The sequence below is a fragment of the Anopheles gambiae genome, chromosome 3, assembly GCF_943734735.2.
Source record: "Anopheles gambiae chromosome 3, idAnoGambNW_F1_1, whole genome shotgun sequence".
NCBI classification, from domain to species: Eukaryota; Metazoa; Arthropoda; class Insecta; order Diptera; family Culicidae; genus Anopheles; species Anopheles gambiae.
In genome coordinates, this window is record NC_064602.1 from 75,863,338 (window position 1) to 75,883,603 (window position 20,266).

At 49.0% G+C, this 20,266-nt stretch overlaps 5 protein-coding genes across 5 annotated transcripts; 2 read left to right on the top strand and 3 right to left on the bottom strand.

Moving 5' to 3' along the window:
* The first annotated feature begins 42 nt into the window (after window positions 1-42).
* On the top strand, window positions 43-2,520 carry LOC1270762 (protein takeout). Its single transcript, XM_309482.5, has 4 exons — window positions 43-1,605; window positions 1,670-1,916; window positions 1,994-2,277; window positions 2,352-2,520. The coding sequence occupies exons 1-4, from the start codon at window positions 1,518-1,520 to the stop codon at window positions 2,501-2,503; spliced, it is 771 nt and encodes a 256-aa protein (XP_309482.4). The 5' UTR covers window positions 43-1,517; the 3' UTR covers window positions 2,504-2,520.
* A 62-nt stretch (window positions 2,521-2,582) lies between these two features.
* Window positions 2,583-5,186, bottom strand: LOC1270761 (arylalkylamine N-acetyltransferase 1). Its single transcript, XM_061657628.1, has 5 exons — window positions 4,689-5,186; window positions 4,256-4,494; window positions 3,897-4,096; window positions 3,748-3,820; window positions 2,583-3,681 (listed from the first exon to the last, which is right to left on the bottom strand). Exons 2-5 carry the CDS (start codon window positions 4,475-4,477, stop codon window positions 3,505-3,507), a joined length of 672 nt encoding a protein of 223 aa, XP_061513612.1. The 5' UTR covers window positions 4,478-4,494; window positions 4,689-5,186; the 3' UTR covers window positions 2,583-3,504.
* A 493-nt stretch (window positions 5,187-5,679) lies between these two features.
* LOC1270760 (transferrin) lies at window positions 5,680-11,128 on the bottom strand. The gene is made up of 7 exons (XM_061657625.1): window positions 11,015-11,128; window positions 9,139-9,372; window positions 8,867-9,000; window positions 8,000-8,144; window positions 7,632-7,923; window positions 7,055-7,563; window positions 5,680-6,981 (listed from the first exon to the last, which is right to left on the bottom strand). The coding sequence occupies exons 1-7, from the start codon at window positions 11,103-11,105 to the stop codon at window positions 6,275-6,277; spliced, it is 2,112 nt and encodes a 703-aa protein (XP_061513609.1). The 5' UTR covers window positions 11,106-11,128; the 3' UTR covers window positions 5,680-6,274.
* A 1,669-nt stretch (window positions 11,129-12,797) lies between these two features.
* Window positions 12,798-17,237, top strand: LOC133393297 (uncharacterized). The gene is made up of 4 exons (XM_061657631.1): window positions 12,798-14,999; window positions 15,074-15,266; window positions 15,324-15,636; window positions 16,696-17,237. The coding sequence occupies exons 1-4, from the start codon at window positions 13,720-13,722 to the stop codon at window positions 17,133-17,135; spliced, it is 2,226 nt and encodes a 741-aa protein (XP_061513615.1). The 5' UTR covers window positions 12,798-13,719; the 3' UTR covers window positions 17,136-17,237.
* Window positions 17,173-19,942, bottom strand: LOC1270759 (U3 small nucleolar RNA-associated protein 25 homolog). Its single transcript, XM_061657630.1, has one exon. It carries the CDS (start codon window positions 19,713-19,715, stop codon window positions 17,256-17,258), a length of 2,460 nt encoding a protein of 819 aa, XP_061513614.1. The 5' UTR covers window positions 19,716-19,942; the 3' UTR covers window positions 17,173-17,255.
* Window positions 19,943-20,266: the final 324 nt, after the last annotated feature.

Sequence of the window (20,266 nt, forward strand, 5' to 3'; positions counted from 1 at the left end):
GTCCAGGAGTGCGGGTTTATCTTACCTTCCAGCAATTAGTCACAGCTTTTTATGTTTTTTATTTATCTCACAGCGGAACCGTGTGTCCTATCGTAACTCCTGGTCTGATAAAGAAGAGTTCCGCTTACCGATAACGAATCGGTTGGGAAGAGGGGTTTGCCTGATAAACGGGCGGCTAAATTCGACTTCATTTTTTTACATTGACGAAAGAAAGAACCTTGGGCATGGCTGATTTCGGTTTATCGTCCACTTTTTGGGGGCATGTTTCTCCATTCCACCCACCCCAGGCACATTCCTAAGCATATGAAGCTAATGAGCAGCAATGTGAGCGCGAGATCTATAATTGTTCGTCGATATGATATGGTGCGTGGTGCGTTTGCTTAAACTTTTCCATCCTCTCAACGCACTATTGTTATTCCACTTGGCTCTGAGCTCGCTGGTTTCGAGCTCAAACATCGTTCCGTTTAAGGTCACACTTGGGGGGAGCCCTTGTCCGCCCAACAAACCGTGCGCTAAATGGGTAAGCAAGCGGGGAGGTGTAACGAAATTTTAAAGTAAGAAGAAACAAGCATCCATCCATCCATCGCTGGTGCTGGTTTGGCATCGCAGTCTGCAGAAAAAAACAGAAGAAGAAGAATAAGGGGCCGGTCCCGGTGTTGTGTACAATTTGCATATTCAATCATCGGTCTATTATCATACGCCGACTCTACGTCAATTGTCGAAGTTATTTTTCGCAAGCGGTTTATCGAATATAGAATAATATTGTTTTGGAGCGACCGTCCCCGGTGGGATGACGAAAGGTGATGATGACACGAGGTGCTAAACCAAACCATTGATATCACACTATCTTTCTAGGTCAAATGGTATATACAACTTCAAGATCACCTGCAAGAACAAAAAGACTTATTTTAGTGTTTTCTCCAAGCGACTTCTTTTGTTTCAATACTGATTCTGATAAAGCCGAGTCTCGTGATGTACCGCTGACCCTTTCAAGATTTATTACATCCTGCATATTAAACATGTCTGCAAAAGGTCCAATCGAAAATACACAATGCGCTTGCAACACTTGCACTTGTCTGGCTCCACTGTTTGTGTCACGCCGACTCCCCGCGCATATGATCGATTTACGCGTATGCGCACATCAAACAACGAATCTTCGGCTGTCGTCTACGGAACTGTACGACGTGATCTGCTTCCGTAACTAACGCAGCACGCCACGCTCTCTCTGCAAACGCGTGTCTCTCTGCTTCCATCTGGTGATGATAAAAGTCGTGCGCGGCGTGGTGTTTTCCGGGTTCTTGTCATCTCTTGAGCGCACGCCCAAACAAAGGGCTACTCATACTTAGTTGGGTGGTGTCCCTCCGTACCCGGTTTGATATAAAACCGTCGATCCCAACCGACTACTTGCAGCATTCTTCTTGCAGCTTCGCCATCGAAGCTACACCCCGACACGAAAAAGCGGACAGGATCTTAACGGAAGCGATCGTTTTGGTGGATCGACCATTCTTCTCTTCACCATGATCAGTGTAAACGCGCTCGCGTGCTGCCTAGTGGGCATTTGGTTCCTTACGCTGGGCGCGCACACCATCGAAGGAAAAGATTTGCGTAAGTTGAGCTCGTAAAAAGATCCTGTAAGAATTGAGTTAAAATATCTTGTTTTTGCTTGCAGCCACCAGCTTCGAGAAGTGCCACCGAAACGATCCCCAGTTCGATCAGTGTCTGCGGAGTGCGGTTAACGGTGCGATACGGCTGCTGAAGGATGGGCTGCCCGACTTTGGCATCCTGCCGCTGGAACCGCTCGCCGTCGATTCGCTGGTCATTGAGCAGGGTGAACCATCGTCGCCGATCAAGCTGAAGCAACATTTCACCAACGTTCGGTTAAGTCATCTTACCGAATCGACCATCCTGAAGTATCGGTAGTGTTTTGGGGGAGGTGGATTGTCACAAGTGGGGAAAAATGGAGCAGCATTAACGCTTTTTATTCGCACCTCAGAACGGATCTCAAAAAACTCATCATCAAGGCGGAAGCGATCACGCCGCAGGTAGAATTTGCCGGCAACTATACGATGGACGGACGGATACTGGTGCTACCGATCACGGGCAAAGGGTTGGCCAACATTACGCTGCACCGGTTGAAGACACACCACGAGCTGATTGGCGAGCTGGTGGAGCGGAACGGTGAGCAGTACATGCACATACGAAAGTATTTGGTGCACTTTGAGCCAAAGCTGGTCACGTTTCAGTTTGGGAATCTTTTCAACGGCGATGAAAGGCTCGGTAAGACAGCTACTTCCTTCTTAAAATAGGGTTACTCTCAGTGATATTGACCCGTTTTTACCTGTCCGTTGCAGGGAAAACCATGCACCAAGTGCTGAACGATAACTGGGAGGTCGTGTTCCGGGAGCTGCGCAGCTCGTACGAGGACACGTTTGGGTACATCTTCAAAAAGATTTCCAATCAAATCTTCCTAAAGGTACCGATGAATAAAATATTCCCGCAGTAGTAGTTAGTAAAGCGTTAGTAAGAGCGAACAAATTGAAGTAGCGTTTTCATGATGACACGCCCGTTGCCACTACTATATTGGAAGATTATTTTGATTTTATTTCCATTCTTTTTGGTTTATTTGCATATCGTTTTTTGGTATATAATGTCATACATTTATCAAAACATTATCGGGTATTTTCTTATCTAAAAACAGTTGGGAGATCGTACGACAATTCAAAACCCGAAAAAAAACTTAACCTATCAACGTATTAAACGTGTACGCAAGAAGGAATAAAGGGATTTCTCTTAAGCTTCCTTCTGTTTGTTCTTTCTCTTTGTACCCATTCCATTATTGTCGCATTGCTTTGCCATGTCGCCTTATACATAGAGTATTAAAAAAGGTGCAATTTTTACGCAGAAGTTCTCTTAATTAAGCCTAGGGGACAAGGTACACGAATTGAGGATCGATGCATCGAAACGGTTCATCAACTGATTGGCATTAAGCTTAAAAGTAATATTATTATTTGTTTGTGCTAATAAGAATTTTCTTCGCGATTGATGCCGCCAGTTTCAGGGAATAAACCGACAAATGTTCGCTCTATCATATTGGATGGTTGTTTTCTGTTGTTTGTGGATCTTTCGTTTGGAGTTACTGTCCTTCTTTTTGGTATACTAGCTTGTTAGATTAAACAACGTTGCCTTTAAGTAGTGTATTACAATATATCGTCCCTAGGAATGCCTATGGCACCGGTACACACAAACAATTGCTTGCCATCAATTCAATCTTAAATAATATTTTGCACACACACTAACACACACGCACACACATACTGACACCAATGTCCATATATAGATAACACATTATAGATAACAGCTCAGTGAGTAACAATGATTGGTTTTGTGGTGGGGGGAAAAGATGTAAAAGCCTATTTTCCCCAATGTTTTGGTTCCCTTTTGGTGTGGTGTGTACGACGCACACGATTTGAGCATATGAGCTTTCGAATGTGTAAGAACACGTGTTTAACACAGTGTTTTGTACATAATTTTCAACCGATCGTGCGGCGGTCCGACCCGAAACACCGGATGAACACCGTCCTGGTCGAGATAGTCCTCGTACTTGACCTCGTGCCTGGTGACGAACCCGAGCGAGCTGGCCACCCGTTGAGAGAACAGCCCCGTGGCGTCGGTTTTCATTAGCTGGGTGGAATAAAAGGGGACTTTTTGTTGTATTTTTATTCCAACAAAAAAGGACTTCAGACTTACCTGAAATCCGTTGGTGCGTGCCACTTCTTCACTTTTTCTCATCAACTCCTTCGCCAATCCTTGTCCTCGAAACCTAAGCCGAAGGAGAAAGGAGCAGTAAATTACTTACAAGTCTTCTAATTGTTCTAGATGCACACACACACACGTACTTCGAGTCCACCGATAGGATGCGTATCTCAAAGATGCTCTCCACCGAAAACTGCTCAAACAGATCGATCTTCAGATTTTCCTCGTACAGGAGGGTGAAAATTTTGCGGAATTTCTCATCATCCATCTCGGCCAGCCGGTCGAGGGCACGGCCCGTATCCTCGTTGCCGTGCAGTATCCCGTTCACGACCACTCCCGCTATCTGGGGTTGAATTGGGGAGGGGGAAAAATGAGAAAACATTACTGACATTCTTTGCATCCCTCCACACCACACCGTTACCCCTCCTCCGTCAAGCAAGAAAAGGGACACGACGCGCCGTCGTGTCGGGACCAAAGGGATTATAACCAACCTAACACTAACCTCGCCACTGTTCGTCACTGCCATGACACTAATACCGTCGCGAAGGCTCGAGAGACTGTGCTTCTCCAGCAGCGTGTGCCCATCGCCGGGACGGCACAGACTGACGGCCTTGTTGAGGGGCTCGTCGGCAAAGAACGTTTGCCGCAGATGCTGTATCACCTCCGGGAACCACGGCTCGGTAATGATCTCCATCCGCAGCCCGTTGCTGTTGTTCGCAAGCATTCTTAGCTCTTAGTTTACTGTGGAATTTAGAGAAAGAGGATAGAAATGAAATTAAAGCTTTGATATATAGGGTTTCTTTTAAGAACTGTTTCAAAAAGGACGCGACTTAATGTCACACTGAACGTTCTTTATAAAATAGTTAATTAAGTAATAACGTTAAGAAAACAAATTTAACAAAATTATAACACTTTTTGTTGGAAAAAACGATTACCTTATACTGCACACACAAAAAAAGTAACGCAGGGAAACCCAAGCGCAATGATGATTCTGGAGCAAAACTGCTTCTTCACCCACTGTCTGTGCGTGCTCACCACAAAATGAATAATCCTTGGCAGAAAAGTGGAATGTGCTCGACAATAGAGCAGCGAGTGGAGTGTGTGCTGGTCGGTGGGCCGGCTCCCCCCCCTTTTCGATTCTCGAGAAGAGGAATCAATTCTCGCAGCCACAAGGACACAACTAGTAGAATGACAATGGTCTGTTTAGTGGCAAAGGGGCGCAGGGACATTGGTTACCCCGGGGGTTTCGCGGGCAACATTCTGAAGGGTCGCTCGGGACGAAAACAATCCCTTTTTACGCACTTTCTACGCATGTCCTGGTTTTTGCTACTGCTCCGGCTGTGTGTGTGTATGTGTGTGTGTCCCCACCGTTCCTCGGAGCACTACTCCGAGGGCAGCGAGTCCGTCGTCGTGCCCTGAAGGGCTTACACGGGAGGTTTTTGATCCGAACGCGATGTCATCGCCTCTGGAGGCTCGCCCTTTCAACAGGTGGTTTTGGTTCGGCACGGGTGAAAGAGGGGTTTTTTTTTCTTATTGCGGCATCATACATCCCCCGGTACCTTTCGGAGCAAGCGTAGAACGGCGTTCGGTTCGGTGCCGCTGTACAACACAAAAAAACAATTTACAGCGGTACGGCGGCACGGAGCGAAGGAAGTGAAAGACACAAAATCTCTTAGGCCTTACTTGGATTTATTTATTTTATTTTAATTAAAAAATATTTCTTCTTTTTCTTTTCTTCAGATCCAAAAACATAAACGAAAACAATCGAAACGTTCCAAAATTCTTCCCAGTCGAGCAGTGCTGCCAGCCCACCAGCAGAGGCAATGTGGTGAAATCACGTGTTGACACCACCGTCGTCGCTATGGCAACGCAACTGGACGTAACAACATACGCAAAAAGGAAACAAACGCAAATCGCATTGCCGTGTGTTATTGTTGTTCTCTTTTCCAAAAGTAAGCTCTTCAAGGTGTTTTATTTTGTGATAAATATCCGTTCGTTTTTTTTTGTTTTCTGTGGTCTAATTTTGTGCTACATAAAAAAATAATTAAGTAGTTTAATACATCCGTACAAAAAGCAAGACAATATCGTCGGCACAGTACGCTCGCGCGTGTGTCTTGTGAGGAGTTATAGAATCGAAACTTAACAAACACGCTTTAGACGCCAGAATCGCAACGCCAACAAAACAAGGCACTGTACCGCACAGGAACTTTACATCGCGCAAGGAAACGGAGCGGAGGAAAACGCAAGTCAACGAGAGACAAAAGAAGCGGTAAGCTGCTGGGTGTGTTCAACCTACTAGCCTGTAATGAAATCTACCTAAGCTACTTAAATATAGCCAGTACGAGTGCACTGAATCTCGTTTTCTCGCTTGCACGGACACGCAAGATGGCTCCCCGTTCTGCGGGTCGTGGATTGTGGTAATTAGCGCCTCAGTGTATCACTTTACTTACTACCTCCCTTACGGTAATTTGAGTATACTTCGCGGCGAGTGATATATCCCGCCTCACACATTCCCGGTGTTTTATACCGCTCGTAACCTTTGCAATGCGTACGTGAATATCACGGCGGCAACCGACAGCAGCAGCTGCTGCACCAAGCCACCCCGGTACGGTTGCGCACTAGCGCTATGCATCAGATACGCACCACCGGTCGGCTCGAAGAACCCATCGCTCTTGTCGCGCATCATTTCCTGCCGATTGCGCAAACTCTCCGTGCCGTCCTTAAACAGCACATCGCTGCGCCCATCGAACAGACCGTAGAGGTTAAATGCTTCCGCCTTCAGACCGTTCCGGCGCCCGAAAAGCTTGTCAATGTCTTTGAGCGCATTGTAAATCTCCTTCTGCCGCCGCTCGATCGTGCCGTTGCTGATCATGACGCGCCCGACCGCCGTCCAGCCGAGGTAGCAGAGCGCATTGTGCTTCACCGGTTTGTTGAACGGGCAGAAGATGGTCCAGTCCGTGGGTTGCTGCTTCTTGTCCGGCCCCTTCATGCTTTTGTACGTTTCGTAGCTCACGAAGGCAACGTCGGCCACCCCGTCCTGCAGGCAGCGCATGGCACCGTCCTCGCCGTCGTACACGGCCGAACAGCGGCTCGTACTCTTCCAGTTGCACGAGCTTTCGGCGAAGAAGTTGCGCACGTCGCCGATCGAATGGTTTTGCAGTGCAGTCAGTACTGCGGTGTGGGCCGCTCCCTCGAACTGCGGGAAGCAGGCACGTCGGTTGCGAAGATCTGCAAGAGAAGTGTGGGGAAGCGGATCAATTTTGTGACCTTACAAATGTCTATAATTTCTTCAAAAGCTTACCATAACCCGATCGTAGATTTGAGCCACGTGCAACGACCGCCACAATGAGATACTTGTGCAGCGCATTCGACGAGTACTCGTACAGTATCGGACGCAGCCCGTAGTCTCGTTCCGCCCGCAACGCACTGTCCTGATCAACGATCATCACATCCGCATCGCCCGACCGTACCTTGGCCATGCACTGGTCCAACCGGTCCACCCGGATGCACTGCAACCCCGGCTCGACCCCGTAAACACTCGCCACCTCCTGCAGCCACGAGCACTTGTACATCTCGAGCAACGACTTCGTACAGAACACGATCGATCGACTCGGACTGCAGCCCGGGTTATTGTACGCGTCCTGGAACCCGACCGCCTGGTCCAGATAATCGTCGACCGGTATGACCGTGTCCAGTGTCGTGATATTAACGTGATACGTTTCCAGCACCATCAGCAGCGCGTTCTGCCAGCTGTTGATGTCATCGTGGGACAGCTTTGCCACCAGGTCCTGCACCTCCATTGCCACTTTCCTGTTGAAAAGCGCATCGTGTTAGCAGAGAGGGGGATGAATATTCTTATCACGAAACTTAACACTTACGACTTGGCAGCAATCGCTGGCCAGGGTTTCGCTACCCACACGCACGGTTTACGCGTGTTGAGCGGCTGCAGATGCCCGTCCGGGCAGAGAAAGCTGTACTCGGACGGGTTCGCTTCGGCCGCCAGCCCCGAAAAGCCAAAGTGACTGCGCACGTCGTCCAGGCGGGCCCACGCCACCTCACCCGCACCGCTCGTGAGACAGTAGAGCGGGCCGCGTCTACCCCAGTGCTTGTCGCCGATTCCACACTGGTACGAGTTGTAGCACAGTTGGCACAGTGAAGGGTACTTCTTTTCTGTGGAGATTGAGAAGAAACAATGACAAATAGTTAGGGAGAGCATTTGAAGGGGAATCGTGTGTGTATTACGTACTTAATCGACGATCCTCTGTTGGATCCGGTACCCAGGGTCCTGCACGGCACGACGGTCCAAAGAAGGAGGACACCGATTTGAGTCTCGATTCGACGGGCGAGAGGTCTTCCTCACATTCTCGCGGTGTTAGTCTCGTTTCGAAGTACTGGAATATATTGGAAAAATGAGAATCAAAAGGTGATCTGTTATGACTACAAACAAGTTTGTGGAATCTGGCAACACAGGCATTTTGAAGAGATGACACTTCAAGAAGGCTTTCTTAGGTGGATTGAAAACATTGCAATTGCAAGCCCCCAGCAACTTCCAATAACTCCGTTTTAAAAGTAGCAATTTTGTTTTGGAGGAGATTGAACGTTCCAGAGAGGACTTAAAACTTGATTTTGGAGGCACCACCCTCTGTTCGATGAAGATCCTGTACAAAAATATCAAGGAATTTCCCAGCAATTAACTGTACTTGGAATGATCCGAATAATGCGATGTAGAGTCCAAATATCAAATGATGCTGCGAGACAATGAACATCTCTTGAACTTGTGAGCAACTGCTCCACTGATATTTGGAAAAAGCACTTAGAAACTTTGCAAATGGAAATTGCTAACATCCTGGCTGTATAGCCTAGGCATTGATCTTTGAGATTATAGTCTGTTTTAGCCGTTAGAGCATGATCTGGCTCACCAGTACTTCTCCAATTACGAAGAAGTTGGACCAATGGACCATCAATGGATATTTCCCAAAGAGCCGACCTTTTTTTCGCGATTTCTCGATACATTACCAAAATGATGGGAATAAGTAGTAATTATCCACAGAAAAAAAACTTGGAGCATTGAATGTGTTACCAAACATTCCAGTAATTTCGAAGCCATACTCACATCAGCCAGTACCGCCGTCCAGTGGTTCTTCAGCCCATGCCCGGGGTGGCAGAATTTGCTGCCCCGCAGCTCACGGGCCGTATTAATCTCGGCCTCATTGTCAACCACCACCACAATCTCATACTCAAAGTGTTCTGCAGAAAAAACCAAGCAAAATAAGAAAAAGGAACGCAAATGAAAGAAATGCTCGAGAAATGCAGCACCACCAATGGCCGACCCACGCATGCTGGGAGAGCCGCCGTACACTCTGAACTTGACATTGAGGGGCTTACCGGTGTGAAACCTCAGCTCGCTGGTAACCAGTATGTCCACGCCCGACCAGCGCGCGGCAAGAAAATCTTCCGGATAGAAGGCGGCAAAGTCGGCCGCGCCCTTGTGTATCTTGCGCAAGCAGTCTAGCCGATCGAGCCCGTACACGCACCGCACGTTCGAGGCGGCCTCCAGCGTCGGGCAGTTCTGGGCGCCCTTCTTGTAGTTGCCGCCACCCTCCACGATGCAAACACGCACTGGAAATTCAAAAACAAAAAATCGGTGAGCAAAAGCAAAAAGAAAAGGGTGTTAATTGAATACGACGTTAGTGTTTGAGTTGCAGCAATGTTGCACAAGGAAGTTTCTCGGACCTTTTTTTCTATTTTCTATGTGTGACAGATGAAACGGAGAATTGTGAACGATATAGATTCAATTGCTTATGACTGGCTCGAGCACACTACTCCACGGGACTTCCCCGGTAAAACGGTAAGGTTAGCAGTATGAACTACTCATTAGAGCAAAACGTGGTCGAGATATCATGTATGCAAGCAGAAAAAACGGATTGCTATGACAACCCGCAGCGCAGATCGATGGTTGGTGTACTTAGATTGAATTTCAGGTTTTTGACCGCCCGACATTTCCACCCAAGCGACCTTCAGCAACGAAGTGGAGGAGAGGGGAGGTACAAAACAATGTAACCCAACTGGTATTTCTGTAGGAATGCGCTTTGGTGACAAGCCGCGGTCCCATGCCGGAATGGAGTTGTACTGAAAAATTGACTGCATTTTAATGATTTATGCCTGCAGCGATAAGTCGCATTAATTTATTCTACTCCGCATTCTGCTTCCGTGGGGAGACTGTGGGGGTCTGTTTTGTGTTAGAAGTCGCCATCTATTTGTAACGCTCCAGCCGGCAGTGAATACAATTATCGTAAAATCATCATTTTTCTCGCTTCCTGATTAAATTAAACACGCTTCAAGTGTGTTTAATTACAACAGCAACAACGACAAAACTCCAACAAAGAAGTGGACACCAAAAATTATGGCAAATCTTATGCAATCCGATTCCACATCAAATCGAATCCCACCGCCCGACAGACAATGCCAAAATGTGGATCACAAACTGGCTCTCGGACGGCCGAAACAAAAGTGAGCCGAAAGCCCAAGTTCGTCAAAAAGTGAAAGGATGCCATAGCCGGTCCCGTAGCAGTGCCGGCCGCTGCTGAGGCCAGATCAAGGTGTACACAGAGACAAAAAGACACACAAAGCCTGGGTGGGTGGGTTAAATACGAGAAAAGATAAACTCGATAACATTGGCCTCGTTCACAGTGCTTCGGACAGGACATGGTCCGTTACACTCCCAGCGTGTCCTTGAGAGGGGGGACCGTTTGCGATGCGAAACGGGAGGAAAGGACGGACAGGTTGGCAAGCGAAAGTGCTGAACTTTTGGTTCGCAGACATGGCGGGACCAATTCGAAAGGGACACGAACACACACCCGGATCGGAAGATCACTTGTTCGACACACTTCTTTTCTCGCTATCCTTGTCAATTGTCACTTGGAAAGGGAAGACGATAATGCGCCGCAATGGCTCCTAATTACCCAATTCCCCCCCGGACACGACTGTTCCATTATGCAACGAAATGGAGTGATAATAATGAGCACCCTCCCCGACGAAGACGATACTGGAAGGGAATGTGCGTTCGTAACTTGCACTAGCATTGAAATCACTTGTTCTATTATACCACCGCCAAAGCGCGCGCGTGAAGGTACGGAGCGTGTTTGGTGAGGTGTGTTAGCGACGAAAACACAGACACACTTTTGCCCCCCACAAATCACCAAACGCGTTCACCATTCGTTTTTGCAACGTCCAAAAAAAAGCGTATTGCAACACAACTTACACTGTTTGGAGGTTTGTGATTTGGCGTCGATCGCGTGCAGCAGCGCCAGCAGAATGATCGCGCACTGCGTCAGCCTTTGAAATTGAGCCATTTTGTTGTTGTTGGTTGGTTTTATTATTTTCACTACTTCACTGGGAAACTATTAACTATAAATGCTCTTTAACGTGGATCTTCTTGTTGCTTGTGATCAAGCAATCGTAACTTAATTCACACTTCACACACTGCTTTGTGTTCCACTTGTCACTTTTGACCGTGGTTTTGGGCGTCTTTACTATCTTTCTTGTTGTTTTTGTTTGTCTGTCTTTGGAGGACAGCTTCTGCTTGTAATCCCTCACTCGCTCGTACGTTCGTAATCCCTCGTCTGCGCATTAAAAGCACACGCGAGCAGGATACGTTCACACACAGAGCGCGCGCCGTACACGCGTTCGCGATCGCAAACGATCTGACGGCTGCGGTACGGCTGGAACGTCACCGAAGCCCCTCTGTGTTTTCTGGTAAATCCACCGACCCCGCACACACACGCACACACACATACGCAGGACCGTCTAAAACAATACCCACACAAAGCCACAGAGCGCGCGAATGCGTCGTCGCGGAAACAGGTGAGCCTACACACAGTGGTCAATGGAAAGTCCGCGCACAGTCCCCTGTGCCCACTTTGTGGGGAGGTGGGGGGTTTGTGGGAAAGCAAACCAAAACAACGTGCTGCGCCTTACCCACCGAGAGGGATATTGACCACTACGTGGACGTAATTCCCCCGAGGGGGTAGGTAATATGTGTCGCCGATTTGACCGCTGGTGTGCGAGGAGGTCTGAGTGACGCGAAAATGCGACCCCGTCTGTGTTACAGCCCGATCATGCGTGACATTAGTTTTGGGGTTTCGGCTTTATGCAACAGACAGATGAAGCTTGCTGCTACCACTAACACAACCGGGGAGGATCTGGTGAACAGACACCGAAACGCAAACCATCGAAAAATTAGAAACACACACAAGGGAGAAGAACGAGAGACAGAAACGACAACGAAAAAGGGGGGAAAAAACGACAAGCATTTAATAGCTAAAACCCGTTTGCGATTGATATCCAAGGGCGATGGGGGACGCATTCGGAAGAAGATCGAGACGCGAGCGCACGCTAATGCATCTCGCCGTGTGCGGCACGCATCTTACGAAATACCGCATTTGCATGCTAAACGGAAGGGAGGGCACACATGCTGTGGTGGATGGTTTGAATTTTGGCGATCATCTTCGGGGGCGAGGTAGGCGAGCAAATAATAGAAAAAAACGCAAACTCCCATACCATCACGATCGGTTCCGGCGAGCGGTAAAGAGCTCGAGCGGGAAGGGAGGTCAAAAATATTTCCCCCTGAGTCACCACTGGCCAATGTTTGACCATGAAATTACCGGTTCTTCCCCCCGCACGCACACACACACATACATGACCGCCCCGGTTGAGGTCAGCTGAGAAGGAAGGTGTAGCTGAAAGCTACTCGGCAACGGTTACAGTGCGTTGCGGAATTTAGACAGCATGAAAAGATTAGATTATCTTGTAAGTTTGAAATTATTATTATTGTTATTATTATTATTATTATTATTGTTATTATTATTATTATTATTATTATTGTTATTATTATTATTATTATTATTATTATTATTATTATTATTATTATTATTATTATTATTATTATTATTATTATTACTTCTATTGTTTTTATTATTATTATTATTATTATTATTATTATTATTATTATTATTATTATTACACTTTTTTTATTGGAGTCGCTTACTTTTGGCTATGAAGCACTAGAAGCAAACTAAAATAGACTTAAAACATGTTTTATTATTTTTTTATTTGTTTTCCGTCAAAGTTGTAACGGGAAGAAAATCTTTGTTATTTTCTAATAATTTTGATATCATCATTTGTTATCAAATAAAAACATTTAAAAAATATGTTTTACTTTATTAGCTTATAGGTATGAAATGATCACTCATGATCGCACAAAGAGCAGCACCACAATGTATTACCAAATTACAATCCCTCCGCACCGTTTGGTAATATGGCTTCCTTTTCTCATTAAATAACCCTCCCCCACCCCATCGTTCACGTGCTCATTGTGTGTGGCATTAGCTGGCTTAATCAACTTATCAAAGACACACCACCACGCGCTGCCCTTAATCCAGTTCCACCAGATGCAGTTTCCTAACCAGACCGGGCCCGGCGGCCCCCGTACTGCTACAATCAATCATTAAAAATCGATACGTCTCGTATTTTCGCGACCAATTTTCACGCTTGCACGAACGCTGCTGTAACTTTATTGCCGTGGCCAAATGACACACACACCGACCACCGATCAGCGGCGATTACGAAAGACTGGTAAACCGAGCACCGCTTTACACTTGGTAGCGATCGTGCTGCGGCCTGCTGGTTTGCCCGCGATTGCCCGCGAGCGATTGTTGTAAGGGTATGGTTGTAAGGGTAGCAGGCAGACAGGCACGAAATGTCCACGAATTTGCATGCCAAAATCTGCTGGTTAAAGTGCCCATTAAAGTGCGGCCAGCGATTGTAAAGGCAATTGTAAGGGCAATATCGTTTCTGCAGTTGTGAAATGTTGGCAATAATAAGCGACCAATGTCTCACGAAATCATACATCCAGATCATTATTACTATTGCTTTCTTCGCACTCCACGCTGCTGCTTCTTCTTCTAGATGTCTTTTGGCCCTCGGAAACCAACCATACCGTCACGGCCTTCCCGTCCCGGTGTGGTGAAAAAACCCATCAGCAAACCGGTAACGAAGAATGAAGCGGCAGCAAAGCTACAACAGCAGCAAGCCGTCAAGCCGAAAGGAACATCATCCACTGGAGCCGCTTCCAAGAAGACGATTGCACCCGTTGCACCAAAGCCAAGCCCTCCGAAACCTCCCACCCCGGAGCCGGTCTATGATTATGAGTCGGATTTCGAGTCCGATCAAAGCATGCCCAGCCCAGCGGGCGGCTCGTCTAGCACGGAAAGTAGCGCCGAGAATACGGAATCCAACAGTTCCTCTTCGGAGGGAGGGGACGATGAAGAGGAAGAAGATGAGGGCGAGGAGGAGAAAAGGGAAAGTGATCCACTGGAAAGGGTACCAAACGTTACGGCACGTCCCGAGGTGCAATTAAACACACCATCGATCGTCCCCAGAAATGCAAGAAGCGTTGACATTTTGAGTAAGATCTCCCTCAACGACATTACGGTGCAGGTGTACCGGTTCGATCCGGAGGAGTACGCGGAGCTGAGAACTAGCTTCGGCATTACCAGCATGGTTGCGTACGGGAAGCACACGCAGACGGACTGCGGCATGGTGTCAACGGCTTCGCAAACATCCGCGATCAGTGTACGCGATCGTTCGACTTGTATGCATGAAGTGATCCGTTCGCCGTACCACGTTGAAGAGGAAGAGGAAGGGATCGATCGCATGCATGGGGACGATGGGGAGAACGATGAAGTGCAGAATTACAGCAGCTTGCAGAACATTGAGCGTATGTTTGGCACGCTTAACGGTGCGCTTGAACGACGATTCTCCAAGGTCAGTGGTGGGCCGAGATTAATGCCCACCGCCGGACACGACGGACGAAAGCAAAGCCAGCAACGAAGCATTCTGCAGCTACTGCGCAAAGCTGCACCGATCGTTGAGACATTGCTGGAATCGAGAAGAACTCGAAATGAAGAGGATAAAAGCAGCACCAATCACAGGCAGCAAGATCAAGACGATCGGTTGGATGTGGTCCGTTCGTTCGATGCTGGCAAAATGTGTCCCGAGTTTGAGATTAAGCTAGTGCTCACGAAAGGTACAGAAGCGTCAAAGGACATCACCTCTTTTGTGCTTGAATTTTGGGCCCGTGGTACCTACTCCCGGCCGATGTACCAATTCTCCTCCTGGTCTACGATCGTGTGTGTGGACTACGAGTTGCGCAACAGCATGATGGTGTTCGGTGGTACTAGTGATGGGTAAGAAAATGTCACTCGCCTTGAATATGCAGTGGTAAATGAGGCTGTTTTTGCTTTCACTCTTACACCAAAAGGACCTTGCAGATGTGGCTGGGAGATGCTGATCGATGTCACAGTGAGGTCTTGCCGCCGCATCAGATCGTAGCACCGAAGGTGCCTCGGAAGCACACGCTCAGCTGCTGCGAATTGGTAGCTGTCAAGGTGCTTCCAGTGCCGATCGTTCGGGACAGTAGCTTGGAGATTGGAAGTGAGAATGCATTCAATCAGGTATGATGCGGATTTCAATCCATCGTGACAACCATTGATCAAGATCTCTTCGTTTAGGTATTTGGACTGTTCTCTACCGGGATCATCGTCGTGTGGAACGTTCAGACACAGCAACATGGCGCTGTCCGTGCAGACGATGTACTGAGTGCAAAGTTAGGCACTCCAGGCGTTACGCTGGTACAATCGAAGGTGATAGACTTAGCCAGTCGTATCGGAGGTCGTTTACCGTACGATGCTTTGCGCACTTTTGAGAATCTCCTGCTGCACGATCATCATCAGATGGTGATGTCTAGCGGTCATGCCGTGATTCGGCTGAGCCACTTCGTCCAATCGGAGTACGATCCTGTGCTGTTGATTCAACCTGACTCTTGTAAGTGACTCATTCGAAACGAACGGCCAGTGCATGGACTCCGTTCGCTAAAATCCGTTCGCTATCTCCGCTCATTTTCACTCACGAGTGAGTAACATCACTCACTTTTCAATAAGAAACCCGTTCGTTGCCGTTTGTAAGGGGGAACTGATACATTTGTAAGACGTTCCCTAAACAGAACGTTGCACATGCCTACATATTTCCTTTGCTCTCACCGTAAATGATAGGAGCACTCACGCTCAGCTGAGCTACCTTGTTCCACTTCTGTTCTGCCTCACAAGGTGGGAATAGATGTGGAACAACATTTTGCCCATTTTGTATCGAAGGTAACTCAGTTGAGAGTCGTTTTACTGAGTGCCTCTATCATTTTCAGTAAGAGCAAAGGAACTGGAGCACATTCATATCAAATTGCTCTCTACCTCCTGCTAATGTAGGTATAGAAAACGTTATGTGTAGGGAACGTGTTAGGCCGCGGGGCCATGGGGATTCTCAGCGCTCATTTTCTCAAGCACTCATGAGTGCTTTTGAGAAATCCTCGTTCTCAGCGTTTGTCGAATCGCAACAAAATCGGTTTTGAGAATCTTTGAGAAAGTTGACGATGCAGCGATCGGCTTACTGAAATATAAGCAATTGTGCTATTTGTTTTTCGATAATCACTTTGGAAAATGTATTCAATATTTATAATTGAAAAAGTTTAAAAAACATGCAACCAAAAATATATTTTCTATTTAAAGCTCCAAATAAAATTTGAGTGGCTTTATCAGTTTTTCAGAGTAAGAAAAATTGACGACGGCCACGAGCTCGCGTCTGAGAACAAGTTTTGAGTGCTTGAGAAACTTAAATTAGTGTTTGAGAATGTTTCCTCAGCTTGAGAAAGCCCCATGGCCCCGCGGCCTTAGAAATGTATCAGTTTTGCGGCACGGATTCTTGTGTTATACTCTTATTTTGCGCCGTGAGTGAGTGAGCGCCGAACGGATATCGGCGAACGTGGTGCATGCTCTGGGCGTAACTCTAAAAAAGGGGAACTAACTTCCAATGTCTCTCCTCAAACACTTCCAGCTCACTCGATCGTTAATCTGAAGCGGATGGTACAAGCGAACGATACACTGTTTGTGCTGTACTCCAACAAAACGGTGCGCGTGCTAAAACTCTGCACCGAGCCGGGTGGCCGTGAGTCGGCCCAGAACCACCATCACAAGCACGACGATCAGCCGCATCTGATGCTGAGCGTTTGCACCAACAAATCCTGCACCATCCAGAGCATCGTGCACGATGAGGCTAAACGATACGGTAACGGGAACGGAGCGAGTGAAGGTCGAGCGGATGGTGGTGGTGGGAGGACGCCGGTTCCGAAAGTAACCGATCGTGGCGAGAAAGGAGAGGGTGAAGCGTTCGCCAAACCACGCTTTCACCACGGCCAGCAGATATTGTTTTTCGATGCTCAACATCCGGACGGTATGCTCAAGGACGTGTCGTACCGCGAGCGAAGGTTGGTTTAAGTATGGCGAAAATTGGAATAGGATTAAACATTGTGTGTTTTTTTTCTTAATCAACTTTATTTTGAACGTAATACAACATCATACATGTGTAGAAACAGAAAACCAACTTTGCACTTTGCCTCACTTCTGATCGGTCGAGAAGCGATGCACCGAGCGTGGTGCCTTGATCATCGCGTTCGCCCGCTCCATCCCGACCATCTCGGTCAGCTGGTACGTGTCGTACCGCGTGTACACCACCGTCACCGTCATCGACGCGTCGTCCACGCCGTCCTGCGGGTTCTGATTCTCCTTCATCATCAGGTTGACCAGCTCCGGGTAGAAGTGCGGGAAGACGGGCGGCCCGTAAAAGATCAGATGCCGCACGCCCCGTATCCGGTGGCGGCGGAAGAAGTGCGCCCGCTCCGAGTATAGCAGAAAATGCTTGCTACCGTGAAAGAACATATCCCGCGCCCGCGCAATCTTCCCGTCCGGCGTGTACTCGCAGATCTGCGTGAAGCTGATTTCCTCCTTCTTGAAGTGGTTGCGCAACCGCACATAGTCGAAGTAGCTCGGCACGTAGATCATGCAGCGGGCCATCGCGACCGTGCGGGCCTGCGGCAGGATGACGTTCACGAAGTGCGCGAACCGGGCCAGCCCCGCCCCGTCCAGCGTGCTCGTCTCGACGCGCTGAAAGTTCTGCGCCACCGGCACGACCACGCGCCGGATCGTGCCGGCCGCCTGCTGGTCGCGGCGCGCGACCGTCCGCACCTTGCCGCGATAGTTGCGAAAGTGCTTGTTGTAGAGCGAGCGAAAGTCGGGCAGCTCGAACGCGGACAGCAGCACCGACTGGCGGTAGAACTTGGACCAGCCGGACAGGCACCATTCGCGGACGCGCGAAAACTCCGTGTACTCGGTGCTCTTCGGCTGGTGGTGCAGATGCTCCATCACGTGCAGCAGGTGGTCCCAGTTCTGGGCGTAGCACACCTCCGCCTGGTCGACGATCAGCAGCTCGATGCTCGCGAGAAAGTCGTAGTCCCGGTACTTCTCGCCCTTCGCCCCGATCGCCATGCGCAGCCCGAGCGGGGACGCGATGATCACGTCGGACGAGTAGTACTTCGCGTACAGCTTCATCGTCGAGCGGTTGAACGCGATCGACAGCCGGAAGTTGTCGTCGATGTTGCCCGCGAACGTGCGCTCGTAGTCGGCCGGTTTGGGGTTTTTGCGCGGAAAGGCCATCGACGCACCGCCGTACTCCTCCGTGAAGCGCTTCCAATTGAGCACGCCCTTCTCCTGCCCCTCGCCCGCAAACAGCCGCTTCAGCACGGTCACGCACTGCAGGGCGGACTCGCGGAACGGCACCACAATCAGCACCTTCGGCCGGACGAAGCCCTGGTCACGGCACTCTAGCCCAACGGATGGCTCTTCATCGACCGTCGCCACCTTCAGCTTCCGACGGAACTGATCCTCGGCTGGCTTTTTCCTCTTCCGCCCTGCCGCCTTCGCCGCCTGGAGCTTGACCGTGTGGTGCTGCATCTTGCTCACCGCCTTCAGCACGTGATTGAGCGCGTGCAGACAGTACACGTACCGGAAGCGGTCCGCATTCTCGAAGCTGCGCTGCGTCACGTGCAGATCCTGGTACGCGTTCAGTATCGCGAACGTGTCCCGCTGCAGCGCGTCGAGCGGCTCGGTAATGTTGCGCGCAATCTTGTCCTTCACGTGCAGCGCCTTCCAGTCGATCGGTGCGTCCGGATCCGGGACCGTCGGCAGTGTGCCCGGTTTGGCGTACCGTTCCGTCTCGAAGATGCCCCGCGGTTCTGGGCGCTTGCCGACGGTGCCGCACTTCGGCAGCTCGACCAGCACGTTGCCGAGCCCGGGAAAGGACAGCTTGGACTGCTCGACACGTGGCCGCTCGGCTGCAATCGTTTCCAGCATGGCCGGGCTTAGGTTGAACGCCGTGTGCTGCATGTACGGATCGTTCGTCTCCGCACCATCCTCGTCATCGTCCGTCGACAGGTCGTTGGGGTCTTCCTCCTCTAGCTCCTCCTCCTCGTCCTCTGATTCACTCGCTTCGGAACCCATTTTTAGCCCTTCATCTTCATCTTCATTTTCTTCCTCCCCGTCATCCATTTCCACTGCCTCGCCTTCCCCATCCATCTCTTCCTCTTCCCCCATTTCCTCCTCGTCCATCTCCTCGTCGACAGGCTCTTCCTCCTCGCTTTCGTCCGCACTATCAATCACCGTCCGGCCCAGCGGGCCGTTAAACTCTACCGCCAGCTCCTCGAACGCTGTTCCATCCTCACCGTCCGCTTGTCCCTCCTCCTCCTCCTCCGAGTCGCTCGAGCTGAAGGCACCCCCACCGAAGGACGCATTCGACTCCTGGCGGTACTTGCGCTCCGCCTCGATCTGGCGCTTCTGGGCCTGGGTCGCTTCCTGTGCCCGCTCGATGTGCTTGAGGCTGCGCTGGAAGCGCGTCGGCGGCGGCCGACCGGCCTGCTCCTTCTTCAGCTTCTTCTTCATGTCCTTGCTCATGTAGCCCTGCTGTTGCCTGCCGCCGCCACTCTTGCCCCGCGGCTTCTTGAATATCGAGCGCCGCGGACCCATCGTGCCCGGGTTGTTTCCTTCGGCGCTAAAACACGTGGCTACTCACTTGGCTGGGGAAAATCAAACTGCGTCAAGGGGATGATGTTTACCGAACGATGAACGTAAGATATAAGTTTATCAAGGAACTATTTAGATTGGTAAGATATTTGTAAGCAATTTACTACACTTTTGCGGCCCTTGTTCAACGACGGTCGCTGTTTGTTTACGTTTGACCACGTTTGAACTGACAGCTGGCGCGATCTGGCACGATGGGTAAAATATGGACATTTGTTGTATTTTTTTTTTAATATTTAAGTAAATTCGCTTAAATTACAGTTCAAATGCTCTTTGTAAACTTAACAGAAGTCAATTATAGAAGTAAAAAAAAAGAAGAAAAACACTAAAATTGCTTCACTTTTTTGCTGACATTTTGTGATGATTGGCAACGTTTTTTTTCCAAGCAAAGTTCCAATTATTTCCTTTTACTTATCGCTTCCCTTTCATGAGCTAAACAACCGCTGAAAGCAACACTTTTTCAATAATCGTTCGTCAAAACCAATTTCCCACGGACC